General features: G+C 37.7%; 1 protein-coding gene across 2 annotated transcripts in view; it reads left to right on the forward strand.

Moving 5' to 3' along the window:
- Window positions 1-23,278, forward strand: part of Grid2 (glutamate ionotropic receptor delta type subunit 2) — a 1,417,491-nt gene that overhangs the window by 1,053,558 nt on the left and 340,655 nt on the right. For both annotated transcript variants that reach the window (XM_042273420.2, XM_042273418.2), the window contains exon 10: window positions 21,590-21,787. In XM_042273420.2, the coding sequence (XP_042129354.1) occupies window positions 21,590-21,787 (198 nt within the window). The remainder of the gene's footprint in view (window positions 1-21,589; window positions 21,788-23,278) is intronic.

A 23,278-nucleotide genomic window follows, 5' to 3' on the forward strand; every position in this document is an offset into this window, starting at 1 on the left:
TTCAGCACAGAGAGGGAGAACAAGGAATAAGAGACCATGATAAATGAAGACCACATGAGAATAGGAAGAAGCAAAGTGCTAGAGAGGTCCACAGAAATCCACAAAGATACCCCCACAATAGACTGCTGGCAATGGTCGAGAGACAGCCCGAACTGACCTACTCTGGTGATAGGATGGCCAAACACCCTAATTGTCATGCCTCATCTAATGACTGAGGGAACCGGATGCAGAGATCCATGGCCAGGCCCCACGTGGAGCTCCAGGAGTCCAATTGGCAAGAAAGAGGGGGGGTTGTATGAGCGAGAATTGTTGAGAGACCAAGGTTGGAAAAAGCACAGGGACAAATAGCCAAACGAATGGAAACACATGAACTTTGAACCAATAGCTGAGGAGCCCCCAACTGGATCAGGCCCTCTGGATAAGTGAGACAGTTGATTAGCTTGAACTGTTTGGGAGGCATCTAGGCAGTGGGACCTGGACCTGTCCTTAGTGCGTGAGCTGGATGTTTGGAACCTGGGGCTTATACAGGGACACTTGGCTCAGCCTGGGAGGAGGGGACTGGACCTGCCTGGATTGAATCTACCAGGTTGAATTCAATCCTCAGGGGAGTCTTTGCCCTGGAGGAGATGGGAATGGGGAGTGGGCTGGGGGGAAGGCGGGGGTGGGGGGCAGGAGGGAGAGAACAAGGGAATCCATTGCTGATATGTAAAAATAAATTAAATCATAAAATAAAAAAAAATTCTGTTCCATTCTAAGTTATGATGACAGATCTTAACAAGTAGTAAAGCATTAATCAAATCACTTTCCATTCTACTAAATGGTCCTATGGGGTGTTGGGAAATGAATAGAGGTGCCTCCCACATGCAACAGTCTGGGGAGAGTTGCCCCACGTGTCTGCTATTGACATTCAGCTCTCCCACTGGAGAAATGGGAGGCAGGGGAATCACCTTCTTGCCTAGAGGTCTTGGAAATGGAAAAGGTCATCAAAGAAAGAAAGCAAATGTAGCTATATCCAGAACAGCATTCACATGGCCTTTTAATTATCATTTGAAACATAACAGGTCAGGGATTCACTGTGTGTCTGCAATATCTCCTCATAAACTTCTGAATAATTATTTTAGCTTACTAGCACTGAGTCCATGGTGTTTGAATTAGTCTTGTGTTTCCTGCATGTTTCAAACCTTTCACCCAGGGATTTAAGGAGGTCTAGGGGATGACTGTAAAAGCACAAACCTTATAGTTTCTTACTTTATATTAATATGTACATGTGTATCCATGTATGTATGTGGACAGAAGAAAAGCATAAGACTTCCTGGGACTGGAGTTATAGATGGTTGTGATCTGCTGTGTGGTTACTGAGAACCAAACCCCAGTTGTATAAGAGCAGCAACTACTTTTGATAGACCCCAGACCCAGGGTCTACCTTCTCAGGTGGGTGCCCCAAGAACCCAGACTCCGGTCCAGTTGATGCAACAGCAAGAGGATTATTGAACCAACTGTACAGACAGGCTACTCTTGTCCTGAGAGCAAGAGTTGCGCCTATTGCAATCACATGGGTACTTTTAAAGGAAAAACCCACAAAAGCCAAAAGATTACAATTCCCATACAATTTCATTTCGATTTATTTATGTCTAGAGGCTAATTTCATAAGATCATGGCCTGATCACAGGGTGGGTACAGTCATGTCGGCATGCACATATTTCCTGAAACCTCAAGGGGGTATCAGGGCAGGAGTGGAGTTTACACAAAGGTCACAGTGGTCCTTCCTGGAACACTTGCAATTATCCCAGTCACAGTTGAGCACATCTCTTAATAACAGAGATCTCTTTACATTGTTACATTGTGGCAAGGGTGGTTGAATAATGGCTGAGTCAGGTTGCCCTTGGAACTAGTTTTCTTTTTAGTTCCTTATTCTCCTGGGGCTTGGGGGCTGTAAGCCTGCAGGGTTAGGGTCTTCCACTTTAAACCCCTAGTTCATCTCTCCAGCCCTGATTTTGCAGTTTCTAGAATTTTCCACCTTCTTCCTTTTATATGTTTAGAGGTTTTCTTTTCTTTCTCTCTCTTTTTTTAAAGCATTGCATAAGGCATGCTTTTTGAATTGGCACAGTGAAATGTTCAGAATAATTTTTTTTCTCATTGATTCTTACATTGAGCAATGTACTCTGAAGTTCAATTAAAAATAATAACTATAATGTTGCATGGAACCAAATGTAATCTCCAAGATCATGGTCAATAAAGCACTTCAGGAAATGAAGTATTGAATATGAATGGTCTGGGGCTCAAGGCAGATAAAGAAGCAACCAATATGCATTTGAAAGCAAAGTCTTTGGCTTATTTAAAGTTAAAGAGAATGAAAAAAATGGTCATCTATCAAGAAAAAAAAACAGGGTTGAATAATATCTCACCTTTGTTCTGTGAGTCTTTTCATAATTTTAAGAATGACCTTAGTCATTAGTCCAAAGAATTAAAATGTCTTTCAGTGTATGTATTACCACATTTGGGGACATTTTTACAATATGTTTTAAGAAATGCAGGGACAAACAGAACCTAGACTCATTTTTTTTGTTTGTTTTTTTTTTTTTGGTTTTTCAAGACAGGGTTTCTCTGTGTAGCTTTGCGCCTTTCCTGGATCTCGCTCTGTAGACCAGGCTTGCCTTGAACTCACAAAGATCCACCTGCCTCTGCCTCCCAAGTGCTGGGATTAAAGGCGTGTGCCACCACCACCCGGCTTCATCATACTTAAAGACATTCACTTTATCTAATAAATAATCTAAAAGTCAGGGTAAGTATTAGGATTGGCTTGAGGCTGGACATTTCAGAGGATTATACAACAAGCCACAACAACAGAGGCTGGAGTCCATAAACCCTTATATTGTCCAGTAAATGATAAGAACCTTCTTCTAAGTTTCTAAGATGTAGCTCCCATAATTAATTCAACACTGTAGTCTAGTTCCACATAATTCTTCGTAGGAGTGCCAAAGGCACTGTTGTTTTAGGTATCTTATTACTGATTTTGATGACATTTCTAGTTATATTTATTTATTTATTCATTCATTTGGGAAAGAGAATATTGTCTTTATAGCTTCAAGTTCAGGAGTCTACACTTTTTTCTCTTTTTCTTTTTTTTTCCTGGAAATCCCTACGAATTTTTTTCTGGCTTTTAAATATCTGGCTTCCAGTCTGCTGCCTCTGCCCTCTGAGCAGGACAGCTTCCCTTTTAAGTTTCCCACTGTGCTTGATAATAGAATCAAAAGGAAGAGGCATTCAGCTCACCAGAAATAGAAAACCTGTCACCTTTGCCTGAAAGCCTTCCGATCAGGCAGAGCAGCAGCTGCCATGGTCAGAGTAGCTTCTACAAAGTATCTAGACTAGGCTGGCAAAATCATCATTTACTTCAGCCCATTCAGCCTCTTTTTTAGAAAAAAAAAAAGAAAGAAAGAAAGACTATCTTTGTTCAGGAAAAAAAAAAAATGACCGTGGCAAGAGAAACTTTTTGTCTATCCAATTAGGCCAGTGCTTAGGGGTCTGCAAGCAACTGATGTGCAGATACAAGCAGGAGGAGAGTCAGGCATTGCTTCTATGTCATCCCGGTGGAAACCTCTCGGCAACCAGACACTGTCAGAATACTCCAAAGAAAAGACTGATAGTGGATCTTAACTAAAAGGGACAGGTGTAGTTAGGGCTGCCATGTGTCATCTGCCACTGCCCAGGAATAGAAGGACTCTTAGAGAAGGGATCACAGCATCTGTATTTTCAAGAGTCTCTGCTCTAGTTTATTGAGGGAAGTTCAGACAGGATTTCAGATGAATTTACTGTAAAATAGCCTTTATTCCCAAACAACTCACTAAATTTGAAATGTGACTTGAAAGCTGTAGAAAGGTGGGCAGTATTTTAAATTCGGTGTGTAAAAGGTACAGAGTAGGGAATCTAATCCTACCATGTGCTAAAAGACTACCCCAAGTTCTTTCTCTCTGTCCCCATGCCATTTCTAGCTCTTCTGCCAGACAGGCATGTACATTCACATGGAGACAGTTGGAGGAGTTGATGGAGGCAATATAAATTAATTGGTGGGCAAGAATTCCTACTTTAGCATCAGACACATGGATTCATATTTGAAGTTTTCTCTCTAGTGTTAATTCTAGCATATTATCTAGTCTGTTCTCAAATTCTAGCTCTCCCTCATTTATGATAGCAATAAAAACACAAGAGCATTCTGAAAACTGAAGATGTGATGGAGTAACAAGAGTGATGAGACACTTAGTGTAAAGGGGTTTTGTTTTTTGTTTATTCTTTTCCAATTTTGGCCCCTCCTTCATGCTTTAGACTCATTTATTCACATCTTTTAGTGAAAACCTGATTCCACATTCAATATCAAAAATTTAAATAGGGTAGAAAAAAACATTAGCAAAGCCAAATACAATTTCCCTGCAAGTCATGAGATTTGCAGAGTCCTGTAGCTGATGGTGATGTAAGATTCACAGTGTATGGATCAGGAAGATTGTTCGCTGGGTAAAATTCCTGCCCCACAAGCATGAGAACCTGAGTTTAAATCCCCAGCACTCACCTAAAAGCCAAGTACAGCATCAAATGTCAACAATCCCAGGACTAAGACAGAGACAGGTGAGTCTCTGGAACTCATTAGATAGCCAGTGTAGGAGATCCTATCTCAGGAAATAAGGCAGAGAGCACCTAAGGAAGACACCTGATGTGAACCTCTGACCTGTGTGTGCAAACATTCCCATACACAATTACACTCAGATAAACAGGTATGCATATGAGCATAACACATACAAAGTATAACAGTGTCTGTCAATAGCTAAACTAATTTTCTGTATCTATAAAATTTGAGGCAATTATAGTCCCAAATTAATAGAACTATACAAATATAAACAGAACTATACAAATACAAAATACAAAATCATTTAAAAGTATTTCATACAGATTACATCCTATAGGATGTTTGTTGATGATAATGTTTACAATATTATTACATATTACTTTTTAAAGCATATGTAATGCTGTGGGTAGTTTGGGGCTTTTTCTTCCCATTTACAAATATGCACATTAAATTTATCACATAATGAGAGAATTTTCACCTAAGAGATGTGAGCAATGATTTTTCAGCTACTTAATGAATAAATTTTATAGCCAGTTCAGACATCCATTAGCTTATTCACAGGATGTATTCAACTGCTCGCATTCTAACCACTACAACTTGACATTTTTATTTTTCACTTATCAAACTATGTCGGGATGCTAATGAAAGCAATTTTATTACAATGATATTTTGAATCTCTCACCACACAAAGAGATACAAATAATTCTTAAACTGAGATTCTCACTTCTAATAAAAATGACCTGCAGCCCAGCTCTGAGCAGATGGCTGTGTGAGGGCTTTAGAGGCACTGAACAGTCATACAACAGACTTTCTGAAAGTCTCTTAGGCTTTTCCAAACTTTCTAATCCAGCTCGAGGAGCATTTAGGATGTTTCCATTTTTGTTTGGTCCCCTGGGAAACTCAAAGTGAGTTCTCTTTCAAATACATTTGTAGATTTGTTTGGGATTCTTTTCCTGGGATATGGAATGGCAGCCCAAACTAAAAGAGCATTAGGAGGCATTCAGTTTTTGATTGCAAATTTATGTTATGGAAAAACCTTTAGCTTCATATTTTGGGTTTATGTGGTCAGGAAGACAAAGTCTCACTCTGTAATAGGCTGGCCTCAAACTCATGGTGCTTCTCCTGTCTCATTCCATTTTTAACATGAATTTGACTAAGTGGTATCTGAGAAGCCCCTACCTCACAGATTGCTCAGAAACATTAGCATTCCCTTTCACGGCTGCCAATCTGATAAATGATAAATGAAATTGTTTTTCTTATTCTAATTTGAATTTTCCAAAGGTATTTTAAGAAAACAAAAGTAAATAGTTCACTGTCAGTGTTTGCTATTAAACTTTGTCTTTTCAGTATCTAAGCTCCAAATTGTATGATGATTTTAATGGTTATTATCTTTTCTAATACATATTATTTTTCTATTAAATGATAAGTAGTGATTGTGTCAGGATTTTATACAAGTACACATCTTTTTTTTCCCTGATACTAACTCTGAATGTGTTTTAATTTTGTATTCAGTGCTCTGGGTCTTTACAAAACCCTGTCTTTGATTCTGTATTGAACATTCACCTTGAGGACTTTCCTCTATTGACTCAAAGCTTTAGTTCCTCTAATAGAATTATCATGATATATTCCAAGAACAAAGCTTTGATTGAGACTCTCAGAAGTCCACCCTCTTCCCAACATTGAGCCTGTGTAGTAAATCTCTAGGAGCCTGGGATGATAACTTCTATTCGAGCACTTAAAATCCTACTCAAAATGACCAGTTCTAGCAGCTTTGCATCTAAAAAAATGCCTAGAATTCTCTGGTGAGTCATGATTGATCTAGTAAATTCTTCTCTTGCTTCTTCTAGCCAGTTCTAAATAGTAAATGCCCATGGTCTAATTAGTTGTTAAAACATATCACACCGTGTCCTTCCTCTAGTCAGAGCCCATCTGCTTTATAACTCCATGGCTTGCCATCACTGTTGAAAGAACAACTAAACTCATCTCAATGGCCCCCAAAACCTGCTCAAGCTTTACACTACACAAAGAAAGGCTTTTATGCCCTTAGCTCCAAACACTCAATGTCTTTTCTCTCAAAGATATCGCAGAAACTCACACCCATAGTATAAGCACTGATCCTCTGTAGTGAACGCCATGTTTGTAGAGGCTCTTACGACCCGTTCTCACATATGCCTTGCCCTGGTTACTCAGCTGTCCTGCTCGGCACTCCTTACCGTGTGTGCTGGCTGCTTTGTGTCTGTTGTTTCTCTTTCCTTTTTCTCTCTTGTCAACTTGACACAAGATGGAGTTGTCTGAGAAAGGGGTGCCTCAGTTGAAGAACTGTCCCCATCAGATTGGCCTTTGGGCAAATCGGTGGGGCATTTTCCTGAGTAATGGTTCGTGTGCAGGAGACCAGCCCCCTAGAGATGGGGCTATATAGGGCCACTCCCAGCATTGGTCCTGCCCTGTGTGGTAGAAGAAAGAAGACTGAGCAAGTTGTGGGGAACAAGCCAGTAAACAGCGTTTCTCTGTGGTGTCTATTTCCACTCTACCCTGTGGGTTCCTGTCTTGAGTTCTTGCCCTAAATTCCCTTAATAATATGCTGTGATTGGGATGTATAAGTTAAAGCTGCCTTTTACTTCCCCAAGTTTATTTTGGTCATGGTCTTATCACAGTAATAGCACATCAAAACACTGCCAGAAATAACATGTGTTCCATATAATCTGAATGATGATTTTTTTTGTATGCCCATTCACTATTGCATAGACTTATAGGAAGAGAGATGCTCATTCATTTATTATTTATTGCTTTACTATTAGCTTGTACTTGGAATTATGCCTCAAATGAGTGATCCAATAAATTTTTTAAATTTCTTTGTAACTTTCATTGATTTGGTTAGAGATGGCACTAATCCTAATATACTTTTAAAATTTTTTATTTGGATTTTGATCTTAATATTTGCATGTACTTTTGGTATATTCAATATTCAATTAGCCACAATTTATGTTTATTAAGTGCTTCTGTATCCTGACAGGGAATAGGTCTTATCATAAATTTTTATCATTAAATTTTCTTTACAATATCATAATGAAAATATAACCTCATCAGCTAGAATTTGTAAATATCACTGTCATTCTGGAGTCAAAAGTTGTCAAGGTCTTTACAGATGAGCTTCCAGCTTCTGTCATCCGGTATAGCCCATCTCTCTGTACAGAAACAGGATGCTGGCTCTCATAATGGGAGCTTGTTCAGTTTCCTGAAGATAATGGAACTCTCAAAGTTACCTGCCCTGCTGGCCTTTATAAACTCTTCCAGTTGACTTTGTATGTGAGAAGGCACTTAGAAATTCGGTGTTAATTTAACAATAGAAAGAAATGTAGATCGTACAGAGCTACTCCTCAGCTCTTAATTCAAAAAGCAAGCTCAGAAAGCTGTGTTTTTAAACGTGATGAGCACGTGCCTCATGACCCCTCATTCCCCTACCATGCACTTGAAAGTACAAGCTCCGGAAGCTAGTCAGGAGCAACAAGCAGCTGACCACTGTTGTAATTGCCTTGGGCCCTGGAAAACTTTCATCTCCAGTTACAGAATCCTGCTTTTAGTTCACATTCTCATGTAAAGAAATAAACTTTGCTCGTTCTCCATTTAGATTCTAAGGCCATACACACACACACACACACACATATATGGTTACGCTATTTTTGAAAACAATATCTGAAATCAAGCATTTCATTTTCAAAAAGAAATACTTTGCACACTGATAGTTTTATCTCCAACCTAAAGGTTTTTTTTTTTCCCATTTAAATAACTGGGCACAAAATAGAAATCAGAAGTGATTTATAACATTTTAGGATTATACATATATATTTAAATTTACTTTTGCTACTAATAATTGAATCTTATTGTCTGGATACACACACACACATATATGAAAGCAAGGACTTGAAAAAAAATCTAAGCTCAGGACAAGAGAGATATCCCAGTGGTTAAGAGTACTGGCTGATCTGGAAGAGAACCTGGGTTTGGTTCCCAGCAATACAGCAGCTCACAACCATCTGTAGAGGCAGGTCCAGGGGATCCGGCATACTCCTTTGGACTCCACAGGCAACAGGTACTCATGTGGTATACATACTTACATCTACGCAAACACTACATACTCCATGTACACACACACACACACACACACACACACACACACACACACACACACACACACAGAAACTAAGTTCAGGTTCATGTTGGGAAGCAGCTGCTCCTCTGTCAGATCTTTGGACAAAGCCTTCCCTTGACAATGTTTTTCTTCTTTTTTTGCTACATCTGCTCTTCTCTTCCCTGGGCTGTGGGGTTTTCTCCTTCATAACCCTGGCATGGCTCCTTACTCTCTAGCTGTTCCTTACTTTTGTTTTCTTATCCTGGATTTCTTATCCTGATCTCTTTAATAACAAATTCCATATCTCTGCCTTTTTGAACTTGCAAAATACTCATGTATTCTCTATAACAGATAATGAGATTTTTTCCCAAGGGGAATGGTGGTCATTAATTCTGCATATATCAGAGTAGAATGTGTCATCACTAAGCAAAATGTTTGCTCCTGCCATGCATAAAGACAACTCTTGTTTGCTACAGCCAAGAGCATGTTTTATGGCAAAACATTTTGAAGAAGCCATTAAGAAATATTCCCATTCTCTCCATAATGGCTTTGAGTTTTGTGTGAGCAGAATTCTGAGGCATTTCTAGTGAGTTGTTCCTGGTTTGGGCCTTTTTGACATTCTGTGAAATTATGCATTATGAAAGCTCCTAATAACCCTTGATAAAGCTTTGGCAGGAGAGCTTGCAAATTGTACTTATCAAAAAAAAAATACTTAAAACAAACCTCTGTGAGCAGCAAGAGTTAAAGTGGGAATTAACTACAAAATCTGCAAGGCACATGCAGTACTGTGAATCAACTGAGCAATTAGCACGAGATTTTTTAAGTGACTGAATACAAATTCAGAATTATGAAGTTATTATCAAATGATGTTACAAGTGATGTGAATAAATCTTTGATAATATAAAAATCCCCAAGCGCTGCAATACCCTTTTCTATGGGTAGGCCTACAGATCATGAAGCTAATGTCCTCAGACTGGTAAACGGCTGACGTTCTGTGGGAGTTGTTATTTTAGTCACAGAACCCTACGCCTAGAGAAGCTGTCACACAAATGATCAGCTTATTGAGTTCTGCAATTTGTTTTCACTTCATCACGGACAAGGTTTGCATCAATTTAGACTCAAGTCCTATTAATATTCTTTGAAACTAATTGCTGGAAAATGAATTTTAACAGCAGGAATTTGTGGCTTCCCCTTTCTCCCTCCATCCTGATAGTAGAAGACTCAGAGCTACATACTTAAACTTTGAAAATATAGGTTACATAGGAACAAGCCACAAACTCCAATCATCTGGGCAATAGCAAATCTGCTATTTTTTGTTTGTGTGTTTTTTGTATTTTGGTTTTTTTTCAAGACAGGGTTTCTCTGTGTAGTTTTGTGCCTCTCCTGGAACTCACTTTGGCAGGTTATCTTCCACAGAAGCTTTGTACCAAAGAAGCAATAAGCTGTAACAAGGCTTCTGTATACTCCATTATCTGGTCCCTCTCCCCATACTTACTGTTACCCACAACTATGAAGGATAGTGTCAATTAGGAGCCAGAATAAACCCTTTCTCCCTTCAGTGATGCTTATCAGGGTATTTTATCACAGAATAAAAGATGTAAATAAGAGAATCATGCATATAGAAAAAAAAACCATGAACCATTAATGAGTGTCTGCCTAGATCGAAAGGGGAGAAATTCTTATTACTACAAGAATCACTTACCCTTTCTCATTTTTCTGATCGCTTTTCCCCCAGCATCCTAGGTTTAACCATAAGAGTGTTGACTTTCTTTATAGAGTGTCCACTATGAAAGCTTGGATGCTTAAATAATGTAATTATACCCGGTTAGGGATATTTTATAAATGCTATTAAGCTCTGTTGTTTTAGGAATTTTTTTTTACTTCAGTTATTCTCTTAAAAATGTATTCATGTTAATGTTTTATTCCAGTGCCTTACATTTTAAGCTATTTGATATTTTATTGCATTAGTACACCACAGTGTATTTCTCTTTTCCATGCTGATTGGCATTGAGATTTTTAGAATACATCCAGATATGGTTATTCTCATGAGCCTGTTCATATTCTTAGACGTATAATTTGCTCAGAGTACCCTCTAGCATGCACATAAGTCATAGAAATAAACATCTTTGTAGGAGATACATTTCTGTGGATTGCTCAAAAGCAGGTGATCTTGACTTGTGTATGAATGCCCCAACTCTCTACCAGCTATGTGAAAGTGATTCTCAAAATAGCTGTACTGTTTTGCACAGCCATCATGAGTGAATGTTAGTCCCTGGGTCTTTACCTGCTTCACAGTATTACAAGTTCTCAGATTCTGTCTTTTTGCCTCTCACTTCTATCTCTTCTCACTTTGAGATTTTCTTTTCTTTCTTTCTTTTTTATTCTACTACTTCTGGTCTGCTTCAGTTCATTAATTCTTTCATTGCCTGATTCTAATCTCATAACAAACTCAATCATTATGTTCTTAATTTGGTCATTATCTTTTCTAATTCTCAAATTTCCTATCAGTCTTATTCTAAACTATAATGACACTGCCAATAGATCCCAGTTTTCTGGTAGCTAAAACATTTTCCACTTATTTTTTAAATACAATACTACTGTCCTTATTATTCACACCTAGGGATTCTAACTACTGTCCTGAGATGTCCTGTAGTCCTTTAGTAGACCTGCTGGTTCCACAGTATGAAGCATTGTACCTTTTGCTTAAAGTTTCAGAGGGTTTCTTTGATGTTTTTTTTGGTTTTATATTTGTTTGTTTTGACACTGTGTTTAGAACTCATTAGAAGAATAGTGTGAAACTTGAATGGAGATGTTTCCTCTGAAGGGACTATCATTGTGATTGGTAATTGTTGGCTTATTTGTCTTGTTTTTCTCCTCTTTGGCATCTAGAGGCACTGTTACTATGATACTATTTTAAATTGTGTTAAAATTTTATGTAAATGTATAACCGAGGCTTTTGAGCAAAGCATTGCAAAAAATGAAATCCCAGACAGGTGAATTTGAGAAAGACAAAACAGGTTTTGATGTCCCCTTTTCTATACCCTGCTGTGTGGCTTTGAGCTAATGCTCTTCATTTTTGTTTTCTTGTCTATCAGAAAAGGGTAACTGTTAACCCCCAAACCATAATTACTCTCCTTTAGCAGTCCCCACCTTCTTCCTTCATTGCTTTCACGGCACCAGTTCTGCTTGGCATTCTTTGCATCTTCATGGCATTGAGCATTCATCCCTCTCCTGGCCACAGTTCTTGCATGACTTCTTACATCAGCCCACTCTGTTAAGTATAAGATTTAAGCACTATCTGATCAATGGATATTAAATGGATATGTCAATGAGTGAATAATTTTGGAAATAGGTGCATATGTAAAAATGATTCAATCAAGCTAGGTATTGCCACAGCAGAGCACAAACGTCTCCTTTATTATAGCTTCTGGAGCTTCACTCTATTTTCACTGCTTGTGCTTACCTCGCTGGTATATTGACTCCTTGTCCTTACAGAGAACAACTGCCCTGAGTTAGAATTTATGAATAGTGATCCAAATCCGTAATGGAGCTTAAGAATAAAGCTTTTAAAACATTGATCTGGATAAGGAATGATAGGATGTAATAAAGGTTTATTTAGGGTATAAAATCTAAAAGGCCTGTTCATCAATAATTCATCAACTCTCCTTAAAAGGATCTTGGTATAACTGTTTCTATTCAGTACTTTTAATCAATTCTGGTTGCCACTACTAGCAACAGATTTTGAAAACACATTTGTGAAATAGATCTATTTGTATAGGTATTTACTTTAAAAGTGGAATTAAAGTCACTTATAAGAAGAAATTACCATTGTAAGAAAGTATACCAATACACTGGGAAATTCCCAAACAGCCCAGGCTGTTACCAAGATAGGTAGTTCTCCAAAAACTGCAGTAAGGCCCCGTTGCTGAAGACAACACACACACAAATCATTGAGCTTGGAGAGATTGAGCTAGTGCCTGTATAGAACCTTTCACTCCTATATTCTAGTATCTGTGACACAGAAAGGTACTCTGAAGGCTACAAAGGAGAACAGTAAACACCAGCCCAACCACAAAATCTTTTATCTACAATCTGTCCTGCCTGCAAAATATACTAGGGTAATGGTGGCCCAAACCTTGTGGGCATAACCAACTGATGTCTGATTTGATTTAAAGCCCACTCCATGATAGAGAACCCATACCCGACATTGATTGAGTAAGAAGAGGAGTATAGATAGTTCAGAGACCTAGAGTAAAAACCAAATACTACTTTTTTTAAAGTAACAATAAAATGTCTTTTAATGATATTCTATTATACTCATAGATAAGAGACTTATTCAATCGCCATCAGAGAGGCTTCCTTCACTAATGGATGGGAGTAAATACAAAGACCCACATCCAGCCATCAGAGAGAGAGAGAGAGAGAGAGAGAGAGAGAGAGAGAGAGAGAGAGAGAGAGAGAGAGAGGGAGAGAGGGAGGGAGAGAGGGAGAGAGAGGAGACGGGGAGGGGAAGAGGGAGAGGGAAAGAGAGGAGAGAGAAAGAGAGAGAGAGAGTTTTGAAAACACAGCTAAATGAAATATCTCCATGAAATCCCTCCCCTCAGGGCTCTGGGAACCCTTTGGAAGTGGAGGCAGAAAGAGTAGGGAGACAGAGGGGATGAGGGGCACCAGGAGAAAAATAACTTCTAAACTAGAAGCTCTCAACCTGTGGGTTGCCAATCCTTTGGGGGGGGTCACATATAAAATATTCTGCATATCAGAGATTTACATTACAATTCATAACAGTAGCAAGTTGCATTTAAGAAGGATCAACCAAATAATTTTATGGTTGGTGTTACCACACCATGAGGAACTCTATTAAAGAATCACAGCATTAGGAAGTTTGACACCATTGTTCTAAAACAACTGAGCCAACCTCATATGAATTCACAGAGTCTGAAGCAGTAGAGGGCCTACATGGGTCTGCACCAGATCCTCTGTACACATACTATAGCTTTCAGCTAGTACTTTTATGAGACTCCTGAATATGTAAATGAGTGAGTCTCTGATTCATGTGCCTTCTCTTGGGGCTTTTTTATTTTTCTTTTTGTTTTACTTGCCTGACTTTGATTTGATAGGTTTTGTTTTATCTTATTATGGTTTATTTTGTTATGGCTTGTTGTTATCTCTTAGGGTCCTGTTCTTTTCTAATGAGAGATAGAAAGGGAGTGGATCCAGCTAGGAGAGGAGGGAGCAAGAAACTGATAGGAGTAGAGGGAGGGGAAATTGTTTTCAGATAATATTGTGTGAGAACATATTGGTGAAATTATTAAGGCCTCTCCATGAAGTTAAAAGGGAGGTTTATTTAATGGCGTAACTTACAAATGAAGGGATAGGTAGGTCACAGGGTCTGGGAAGGACGTAGCACAGTCCAGTAGTGTTCTCTGGAGAACTCTGCTTGGTCCACCTCCAGAGTCCAGGGTCCAGGAAACTAAGAGAAGGCAGGGCATCTGGATCTTGGGTCTTCAGGGCCCTCTCTTGGCCCCGCCTTGTAGGCATGATAGTTACCGAAGCTTTAATGGGGGTTGGAACTTCCAGACCAAAGCTGGAATGCCTACCCACTACAAGAACAGAAAGTTTTTGCTGTTTAAATCTTTCACATTCTTAATTAGATTTATTCCAAGACCTGTTTATTTTGATTTTTGAGTCTACTGTATAAGGCACTGTTTCCTTGATATCTTTTTTGGTATGTTTGTAATTTGTATATAGAATGTCTACTGATTCTTGTGTGTTAGGTATGTATTTGTCAGCTGTAGAAGTTTCTTAATGGAGTCTTTAGTGTCTTTTATGTACAAAATCATATCATTTGCCAGTAAAGACACCTGGGCTTTTTTATTTCCTGTTTGTGTCTCCTTGATCTCCTTCAGTTGTCCTGTTGGTCTACCTAAGACTTCTTTTTTTTTTTTTTTTTTTTCCCCGAGACAGGGTTTCTCTGAGTGGCTTTGCATCTTTCCTGGGACTCACTTGGTAGCCCAGGCTGGCCTTGAACTCACAGAGATCTGCCTGGCTCTATCTCCTGAGTGCTGGGATTAAAGGCGTGTGCCACCACCGCCCAGCTTACCTAAGACTTCTTGTACTGTATTGAATGGGAAGGACAAGAGTTGACATCTTTTTCTTATTCCTGGTTTTAGTAGAAATGCTCAGTTTTCCTCCATTTACTCTATGTTGGCTGTGGATTTATTTTAAGTTGAATTTAGTATGTTCAAATATATCTCCTGTATCCCCAGTCTTTCTAGGAATTTCACCATGATTTTTGTAAAGGGCTTTTTTTCTGCATCTAGTGGGACATTCATGGTTTTTTTCTTTCAGACTCTTTATGAAGGAGATTCTGTTTATTGATTTATTTATGTTGAACCATTACTGTATTTCAGGGATAAAGCCAATTCCATTTCTGGGATTTCTTAGTAATGTTGGATAATCTTTTCTATGTATTCTTTAGTTTGTAATATTGTTTCGAGATGGTGTGTTTGTTGTTTTGTTTTTTGTATGTTTGTTTCTATGTTCATCAGAGATATTGGCTAATAATTTGATTTTTGTTGAGTTTTTATGTCTGATTTCAGTATCAGTGAAGACTGATTTTAGAAAAAAATAATTTAGAAATGTTCTTTCAGTTTTTCTTTTACGGAATAATTTGAGGAGTATTGTTGTTAGCTTCTTTTTGAAAGTCCAGTGGAATTGTGCACTGAGTCCATTTTGCCCTAGGCTTTTATTAGTTGGGAGATACTTATTTACTGCTTCTATCTCATTAGATGCTGTGAGTCTACTTAAATTATTTACTTCATCTTCATTTAACTTTGATAGGTCATATATATCTAGAGATTTATTTATTTATTTGCTTATTTATTTATTCATATTTTTAGACTTTCCAGTTTGGTAGAAGATAGACTTAAAAAGTAAGACTTTAGATTCTCTCAATTTCCTAGGTATCCTTTGTAATGTTTCTCTTCATTTCCAATATCATTAATTTGGATATCCCCATCTTTCCTTAAGCTAATTTGGTTAAAAGCTTACTTAATCTTAATAATTTTTTAAAGAACCAACTCTGCATTCATTGATTCTTTGTATTTTTTTCATTTTGATTTCATTAACTTCAGTTTTGAGTTTTGATTATTTCTTCCCATCTGTTCTTAGTGTTATTTGTTCTTGCTTTTAAAGCTTTCAGGTGCATTATTAAGTTATTAATATGAAATCACTGCAATTTCTTGATGTACACCCTTAGTACTATTAACTTTACTGTTCAAACTTCCTTCTTTTTGTCTCAAAGATTTTGGTATGCTGTGTTTTTATTTTCTGCTACTTCAGGGGAATTTTTAATTTCCTTCTTGATTTCTTTCTTGACCCAGTTTTCATTTAGTAGCTTGCTGTTTAGTCTGCATGAATTTGTGGACTTTCTGCTAACTGTCAATATCCAGATTTATTCCTATGTGGTAAGATAGTATTCAGGATGTTATTTCAGTTTTCATACATTTATTGAGACTTGCTTTGTGTCCTAATATGTGATTAATTTGGGAGAACATTTCATAGGCTACTGAGGAAAAAGTATATTCTTTAGTGTTTGAGTGGAATGGTCTGTAAATCTGTTCGGTCCATTTGACTTATGATGTCATTTATCTTTACATTTTCACTGTGACTTTGTATCTATAATAGTGTTTCTTTTATAAAATTGGTTGTCTATGGGTTTGTTGTGAAAATATTTACTTGTAATATTTTCTTGATTAATTTTTCCTTTAATGAGTTTGACACATCCTTTCTTACCTCTTCTGACTAGTTTTGAAGGCTATGTTTCAAACATTAAAACAGCTATACCTGCTTGTTTCTTTTTGCTAATCCCCTTTTTACTGCGTCTTTTACCCTAAGATAAAAATCTGTCCTTGAAGTTGAGGTGTGTTTATTGGATGCACAATAAAGGATGGACTCTGTTTAGTAATTAATTTGATATGTCATTCTCTTTTTATTGGAAAAATGAGACCATTAATACTGAGAGTAATTATTAAACAATGCTTATTAATTCTTGTTCTTTTGTTATTGTGGTGGTTTTTTTAGACCTCTTTTGGCCAACTGAGGTCAGTTATTCCCTGTGCCATTTTGGGTGTGCTTAATCTTCTTTCAGACTGAAATATCTCCTAGTATCCTCTGTCAAGCAGTCTGAGGTCTCATAAATTCCTCAAAATTGTTTTTATTATGGAAAGTTTCCCTTTCTCTTCCTATAACAATTGATAGTTTTGTTGGGTATAGCAATATGGTCTGACACCTGTGGTCTTAAAGAATTTGTAAAACGTCAGTCCAGGCCCTGCTGACTTTTAAAGTCTCTTGAAAAGTCAGGTGTTATTTTGAAGGACTTCTCTTTGTATGTCATTTAGTCTTCCTCTTTTTTACAGATTTCAATATCTGTTCATTGTTCTGTATTTTTATTGTTATTTGTTCTGTGGTATTCTTTTCTGGTCCTATTTAGAGTTCAGTGTGCTTCTTGCACTTTGATAGGGCATCTCTTTCTTTAGACTCACAATGTTTTCTTCAATGGTTTCTTGAAATATTTTCAGTGACTTTGATCTGGGTTTCTCCTTTATTTATATCTATTATTTATAGATTTAGTCTTTGTTATAGAGTTTCAAAGTACCTGGATGCTCTGTTCCTAAATTTGTTGTTCCTAACAATGTTGATTTAAAATTTTCATTTATTGATTGATCCGGTTTTTTTTCTACCTTATCTCTGTGACCTGACATTCTGTCTTCCACTTAATTCAATCTATTGCTTTCCTCTTGGTTTTCCTTTTTTAAATTCCTGAGGTTTTCACTCATTTCCAATTTTACTCCAGTCTAGCTTTCCTTCAGAGAATCTATCTTTTTATTGAACTCCATTTTCATATATTGAAGTGTTTTTGTTATTTCTTTCAACTCTGTGGCTTATTTGTTTCATTGAGGCATTTATTCACATACTTTTTGAGCTCCTTGTGTATATTTATAATTGCTATTTTGAAATTAGTGTTTTGTGCACCAGCTAAGCTGCTTTTCTTTTTTCAGGAAAACTAGCATGGCAGTGCTTGTTTCTGGAAGAAACACTTTATTTCTATTGTTCCTGTTGTTTTTATTGTTCCTGTTGTTTTTGGTTTTGTGGTGTGATCCAGGCTTCTGTCGTCAGGCCATTTGTGGTATTTTTTGATATGGACATCTATTCTCACATTTGTGTATGTGTGTGTGTGTGTGTGTGTGTGTGTGTGTGTGTGTCTGTGTGTGTGTGTGTCTGTGTGTGTGTATGTAGTTGTTTATGTCTTTGGTTGGTATTATTCCAACCTGTAAGTTTTTAGATCAGCAGAATGTTGCTTATTTTTCAATCCTTGGGCCACTGGGGTTGTGGATGGGGCTTCCCATGGTCCCAGGTTGGCACATGGATAAGATGGTGGACAAGCAAGGGTGAGGGACTAGCTCTAGGTGTCTCTAACTAGGCTGGGCCCTGCAGGGGAGAGGGGCAGGGTAGTGGCTGTTAGGCAAGCAGGCCAGTGGACTGGCTCTGGGAGTTCCTACTGGAATTCTAATGCAGACTGCAGGTTCAGACTCAGCAAAGACCCAGGTCTGTGTGGTAAATGAGGAACTTGGTAAGGGGACAGGTAGGAGATAGTACTAGCTCTAGAAGTCTCTAATTCAAGTTCAGGGTGGGACTTCACACAGTCTGAGAACCCAGTAATGTAAAAATTTATTCCATTTTCTGGTAATTACATTACTGCTTCACCTAAATGGTTTTTATGTTATGAACTAGAGACTATCCCTGAAAACAGAGAATGCTGAGGGCCAAATTTTTGGTAAGAGAGTCAGGCACTGTCTTTCATGAATAATTTTTCTATGTTCATAACCTACACTTGAACAAGTTGTAAATGAAATAAGTTCAGTTTTTCAGCATCCCTTTAAACATGATATAGGTATGCCAGGCCTTATTAATTATTGGACTTCGATCATATATATATATATATATATATATATATATATATATATATATATATATATATATATGTGTGTGTGTGTGTGTGTGTGTGTGTGTGTGTGTGTGTGTGTAAATTTGATATTTATTTACAATTCTTATATTCATTTCTGCTTCTCACAACCTTACTAGCTACTTCAGAATATTGGCCAAATGAAGTCACTGGCTAGTCTTTTGTTCTGTGCCAAACCCAAACAAAAAGTGTTCAAGCTTTAACAATTGGTCGGAAGTTGTATTTTATTTTCATTATCTGTATTTATTTCTATTGTGGCGAGGAGGGAGGGTAATGTACACTCCACAACACTAGTGAGGAAGTCAGAGGAAAACTCGTGGGAGTTGCCTCCTCCTTCCACCATGTGTGTCCTAAAGGTGGAACTTGGGTTATTAGGCTTAGTGGCAAGTGTCATTACCGACCGAGCTATTTCACAGGCCTAGGAAGTTTTCCTATGAACTTGAAAATATATACAAAATTTTCTATCAAGATTGAATTGTACTTTACATGTAACATTAGCAGATGAAATTAATACTTTTCATTCATTTATCCTATGATACCATTAAGAGTAAGTAAGTTAGTAATATGACAAAGTATGATTCATTATCAGAAGGTTTTATCTACTGGTCTAATAAAAAATCATTCATCATTAAGATGAAATACAGCCTTGGTGCAGTGGGAAGGGGCTTGGACCTGCCTAGGCTCAGTGTGCTGAGCTCTGCTGACTCCCAAATGGGAGTCCTCGATTTGAGGGATATGGGGATTCGAGGTGGCTTGGGAAAGAGGGCTGGGGAGTGGGAGGAGGGAGGAGGGGGTATCTGTGGATAGTATGTGGAATGAGTAGAAAATTTCTTAATAAAGAAAAAAAAGATGAATTACTACCATAATGGGAAAAAATAGTATTTCAACAAAAAGGACTAAAATTTATATATATTTTTGAATGCATTATGTAACCCAAGAAAGACAATCCTAGTCTGGTACAGCAGCTCACATGTCAGAGACACACCCCCTCTGTCTGATTGTTCTGTGGTGTGTGGATTCATTACCAGGGCATCAGCCATTTATGTTCACTTCAGCGAGAAAGTTACAAGAAAGACAACAAGAACTAGGTTTATACATATCACATGGTTTATAGTGCATTAGCTGGAATTAGTCATATAGCCTCACTGAGCATCATAGAGAGCTACAGATTGCATCTATTTCTTAGTAGCACTAAAATGTTGGGGAGAGTTATAACTATATGAAAACTAGTGGGTACATTTAACAGCTGTTCACTCTTACTGTCTGTTTACTGATTGATTTGACACTAAGACAACATATTGTAGATAGATAGATAGATAGATAGATAGATAGATAGATAGATAGATAAGCAAATAAACTTAAAGGAGAAAACATGGGCAATCTCAGAAACCATGTTGGCAAAGGCAGCACAAATGCTGACGTATCCATGTTGTTCGGGAACATCAAAGTTAGTGTGCTGATTTTCTGTGTACACAATAGCTGCTTATATCATTTTCAACATTTTAAAAGGCGTTACTGACAGTAAATGCAGCTTTTTGACCCTGATAATGAAAACATTTTTCTCGGGGTAATTTTTGGGGAGAACAACTGAGGCTGATGATGGAAAGTATCCTAAAATAGGGGCAGCAATGTACAGGGTGTACACTTATAAACAACAACAACAACAAAAAGGCCAAAAGCATAATCTTATTGTGCATACCAAAGATGGCTAATTTGTGTGTCTCTATGGAAACACAATTCAAAGAAGAAATCTTTATATATTTCCACCCAAGGAAATATTTTGGTCTGCCCCAAGTATTGCATGGACTACTAACAGTGGTAAATATTAAGTATTTGCCATTAAATATTAATGTGTCTGAATTATTTCTGCAAAAGTTTAGGAAATCAAGTAATGAACTATTGAATTTTCTGTCATCTGCTCACATGTTTCCAAACAACTGCACTCTTAGCACTTGTTCTAAAGCAAAAGCAGCCTAGGTGTTAGCCTCACCAAGAGCAGAGACTTAGGAAAGGGTACTTTTGCAGCAGGCCTGAGGCCATAGGTTGAGTCCCTAGCACCTCACAGCCTGGGAGCAGTGGCTCATACCTTTAACCCCAGCACTTTGGAGGTGAACCAGGAAGACAATAAATTCAAGGTCATCCTGGGATACATGTGAACTGTACCAAATTAAATAATTTAAAAAAAAAACTTGCAAAAAGATGAAAGATATAAGGTATGAAACCAGATTGTCAAAATTTGCTAAATTAGTTCATCAAAAGGATAATTTTTTAAAAATACTAGTCATAGTACCAGAGCTGCTTTTGTAATGAAATATGTTTATATCAAAGTAATAAAACTACCTGCCAAATAACTTCTAGTATGGGTGATATTCTAAATTTTATGTAAACTATATTATCTTTTGAATATTTGCTATTTTCTGATATGCATGAGCCAACATTTCTTATCTATTTTTACATAGGTAGACAAAATATCTAATTGAGACAGTAAAACCATAGCTTCTTAAAAATCAATTACATTGTTGATGAATCTTAAGTTGTCCCCATACAGCAAGAAACTGGAAATCACACTCATGGAAAGTTTAGTTATATTCATCTCAGTTTTGATCTGACAATGATGGAATAAAAGATGACAAGACACTGGGTGATTAAGCACAGTTCAATAACATGATGCATCAATAATGTATGAACCATATTCCTGAGTTAATTTTTTTCAAAGCATGAAATGATATTGAGACCTTGTCAGCTAGACTCTTTCAAGAATGAACTCTTGTTTTTAGGGAGCAATGTTGATTGACATCAAGGTTTTTCTTCCATGTAGGAGGAGCCTTTTGTAATGGTCTCTGAAAATGTCTTGGGAAAACCGAAGAAATACCAAGGCTTCTCCATTGATGTTTTGGATGCCCTATCTAACTACCTGGGTTTTAACTATGAAATTTATGTTGCACCGGACCACAAATATGGAAGCCCACAGGAAGATGGGACTTGGAATGGATTGGTAGGAGAACTTGTTTTTAAGGTAAGAATTCATTTATCTCATTCCCAAAACTTCAGCTATGAGCAATGAAAGCTGTCTTCATATGAAGAAGTTTGATGGAAAATATTTGATTGTGGTATTTAGTGGAAGAGACTCACCCAGTGCTATTTAATGAACATTGTGAAGAGAAAACTGGATAGCAAAATACAGTTTAAATGTGAGGCTATCCTACAACAGGAAACTACAACTGCTGTCTTCGTTCTGTCTTTTGGCTTTATTCCTGTCTATTCTGTTGGTTTTTCTAGGATTTTCTAATATAGGTAGTTATTGGGATCAGTCATTTGAGGGAAGTTTATAAGTATATTTTTTGCCTCATCTGGCATTATCTTCTGCATCAATCTCTATCCTTTGACACATTAGTGGTTAGCATTCTGTTAGAACTTCCTTTCCCAATGGTTTGTGAATTGAGATGGATCCTCAGTGACTATGTGTGTAACAGTCATCCTAACCTGCTGCAGTACCCATTCCCAACAGATGATCCCCCTCCAGTATCTGTCTACTTCTTCAAGAAGTGGCGTGAAGAGAGAGGTAGACTGCTCAAGACTGGGAAAATGTGGAGGGAACTTTTACAGACAGACAGACAGACAGACAGACACACACACACACACACACACACACACACACACACACACACACACACAAATGCTCAAGAGGACACACAAGAAGAAAAGAGAATGCAAGGATAACTGCTTTTGCCAATTTTGTTTGCTTTTAGATATATAGAGAATTTAACATGATTATAAGCCAAGAGGGAAAAAGAAAGAGGAATTTAACATATAAAAAGAAGTGAATGTGCCGGGCGGTGGTGGCACACGCCTTTAATCCCAGCACTCGGGAAGCAGAGGCAGGCGGATCTCTGTGAGTTCCTAGGCCAGCCTGGTCTCCAAATCAAGTTCCAGGACAGGCACCAAAGCTACACAGAGAAACCCTGTCTTGAAAAACAAAACAAAACAAAACAAAAAAGAAGGAGAAGAGAAGGAGGAGGAGGAGGAGGAGGAGGAGGAGGAGGAGGAGGAGGAGGAGGAGGAGGAGGAGGAGGAGGAGAAGGAGAAGGAGAAGAAAGAAGAAGAAGAAGAAGAAGAAGAAGAAGAAGAAGAAGAAGAAGAAGAAGAAGAAGAAGAAGAAGAAGAAGAAGAAGAAGAAGAAGAAAATCTGTGATAAATGTCCCAGGGTCATTAGAAAAGAGTTTGAGAAATGGTTTTGGTGAGGGAAAGTTGTTGCTTTCATACTGAAATGTTATGATCAGTATGTGGCTGAAATACACAGGTAAGAAGTTGAGAGGTTGAAGAAGATCACAGTGCTTCAAATTTCTTCACAAAAATAAGTCATGCAGTGTGCTGACAGTGACGGGACAATTGTTATATTAGAGTCTGGAGGAGGCCGAGGTGAGACACACCTTTGATCCCAGAACTCAGGAGGCAAAGGCAGGAAGATCTCTGTGAGTTAAAAGTCAGCCTGTTCTAGATCATATGA

This window comes from Peromyscus maniculatus, chromosome 3, assembly GCF_049852395.1.
Source record: "Peromyscus maniculatus bairdii isolate BWxNUB_F1_BW_parent chromosome 3, HU_Pman_BW_mat_3.1, whole genome shotgun sequence".
Classification (NCBI taxonomy): domain Eukaryota; kingdom Metazoa; phylum Chordata; class Mammalia; order Rodentia; family Cricetidae; genus Peromyscus; species Peromyscus maniculatus.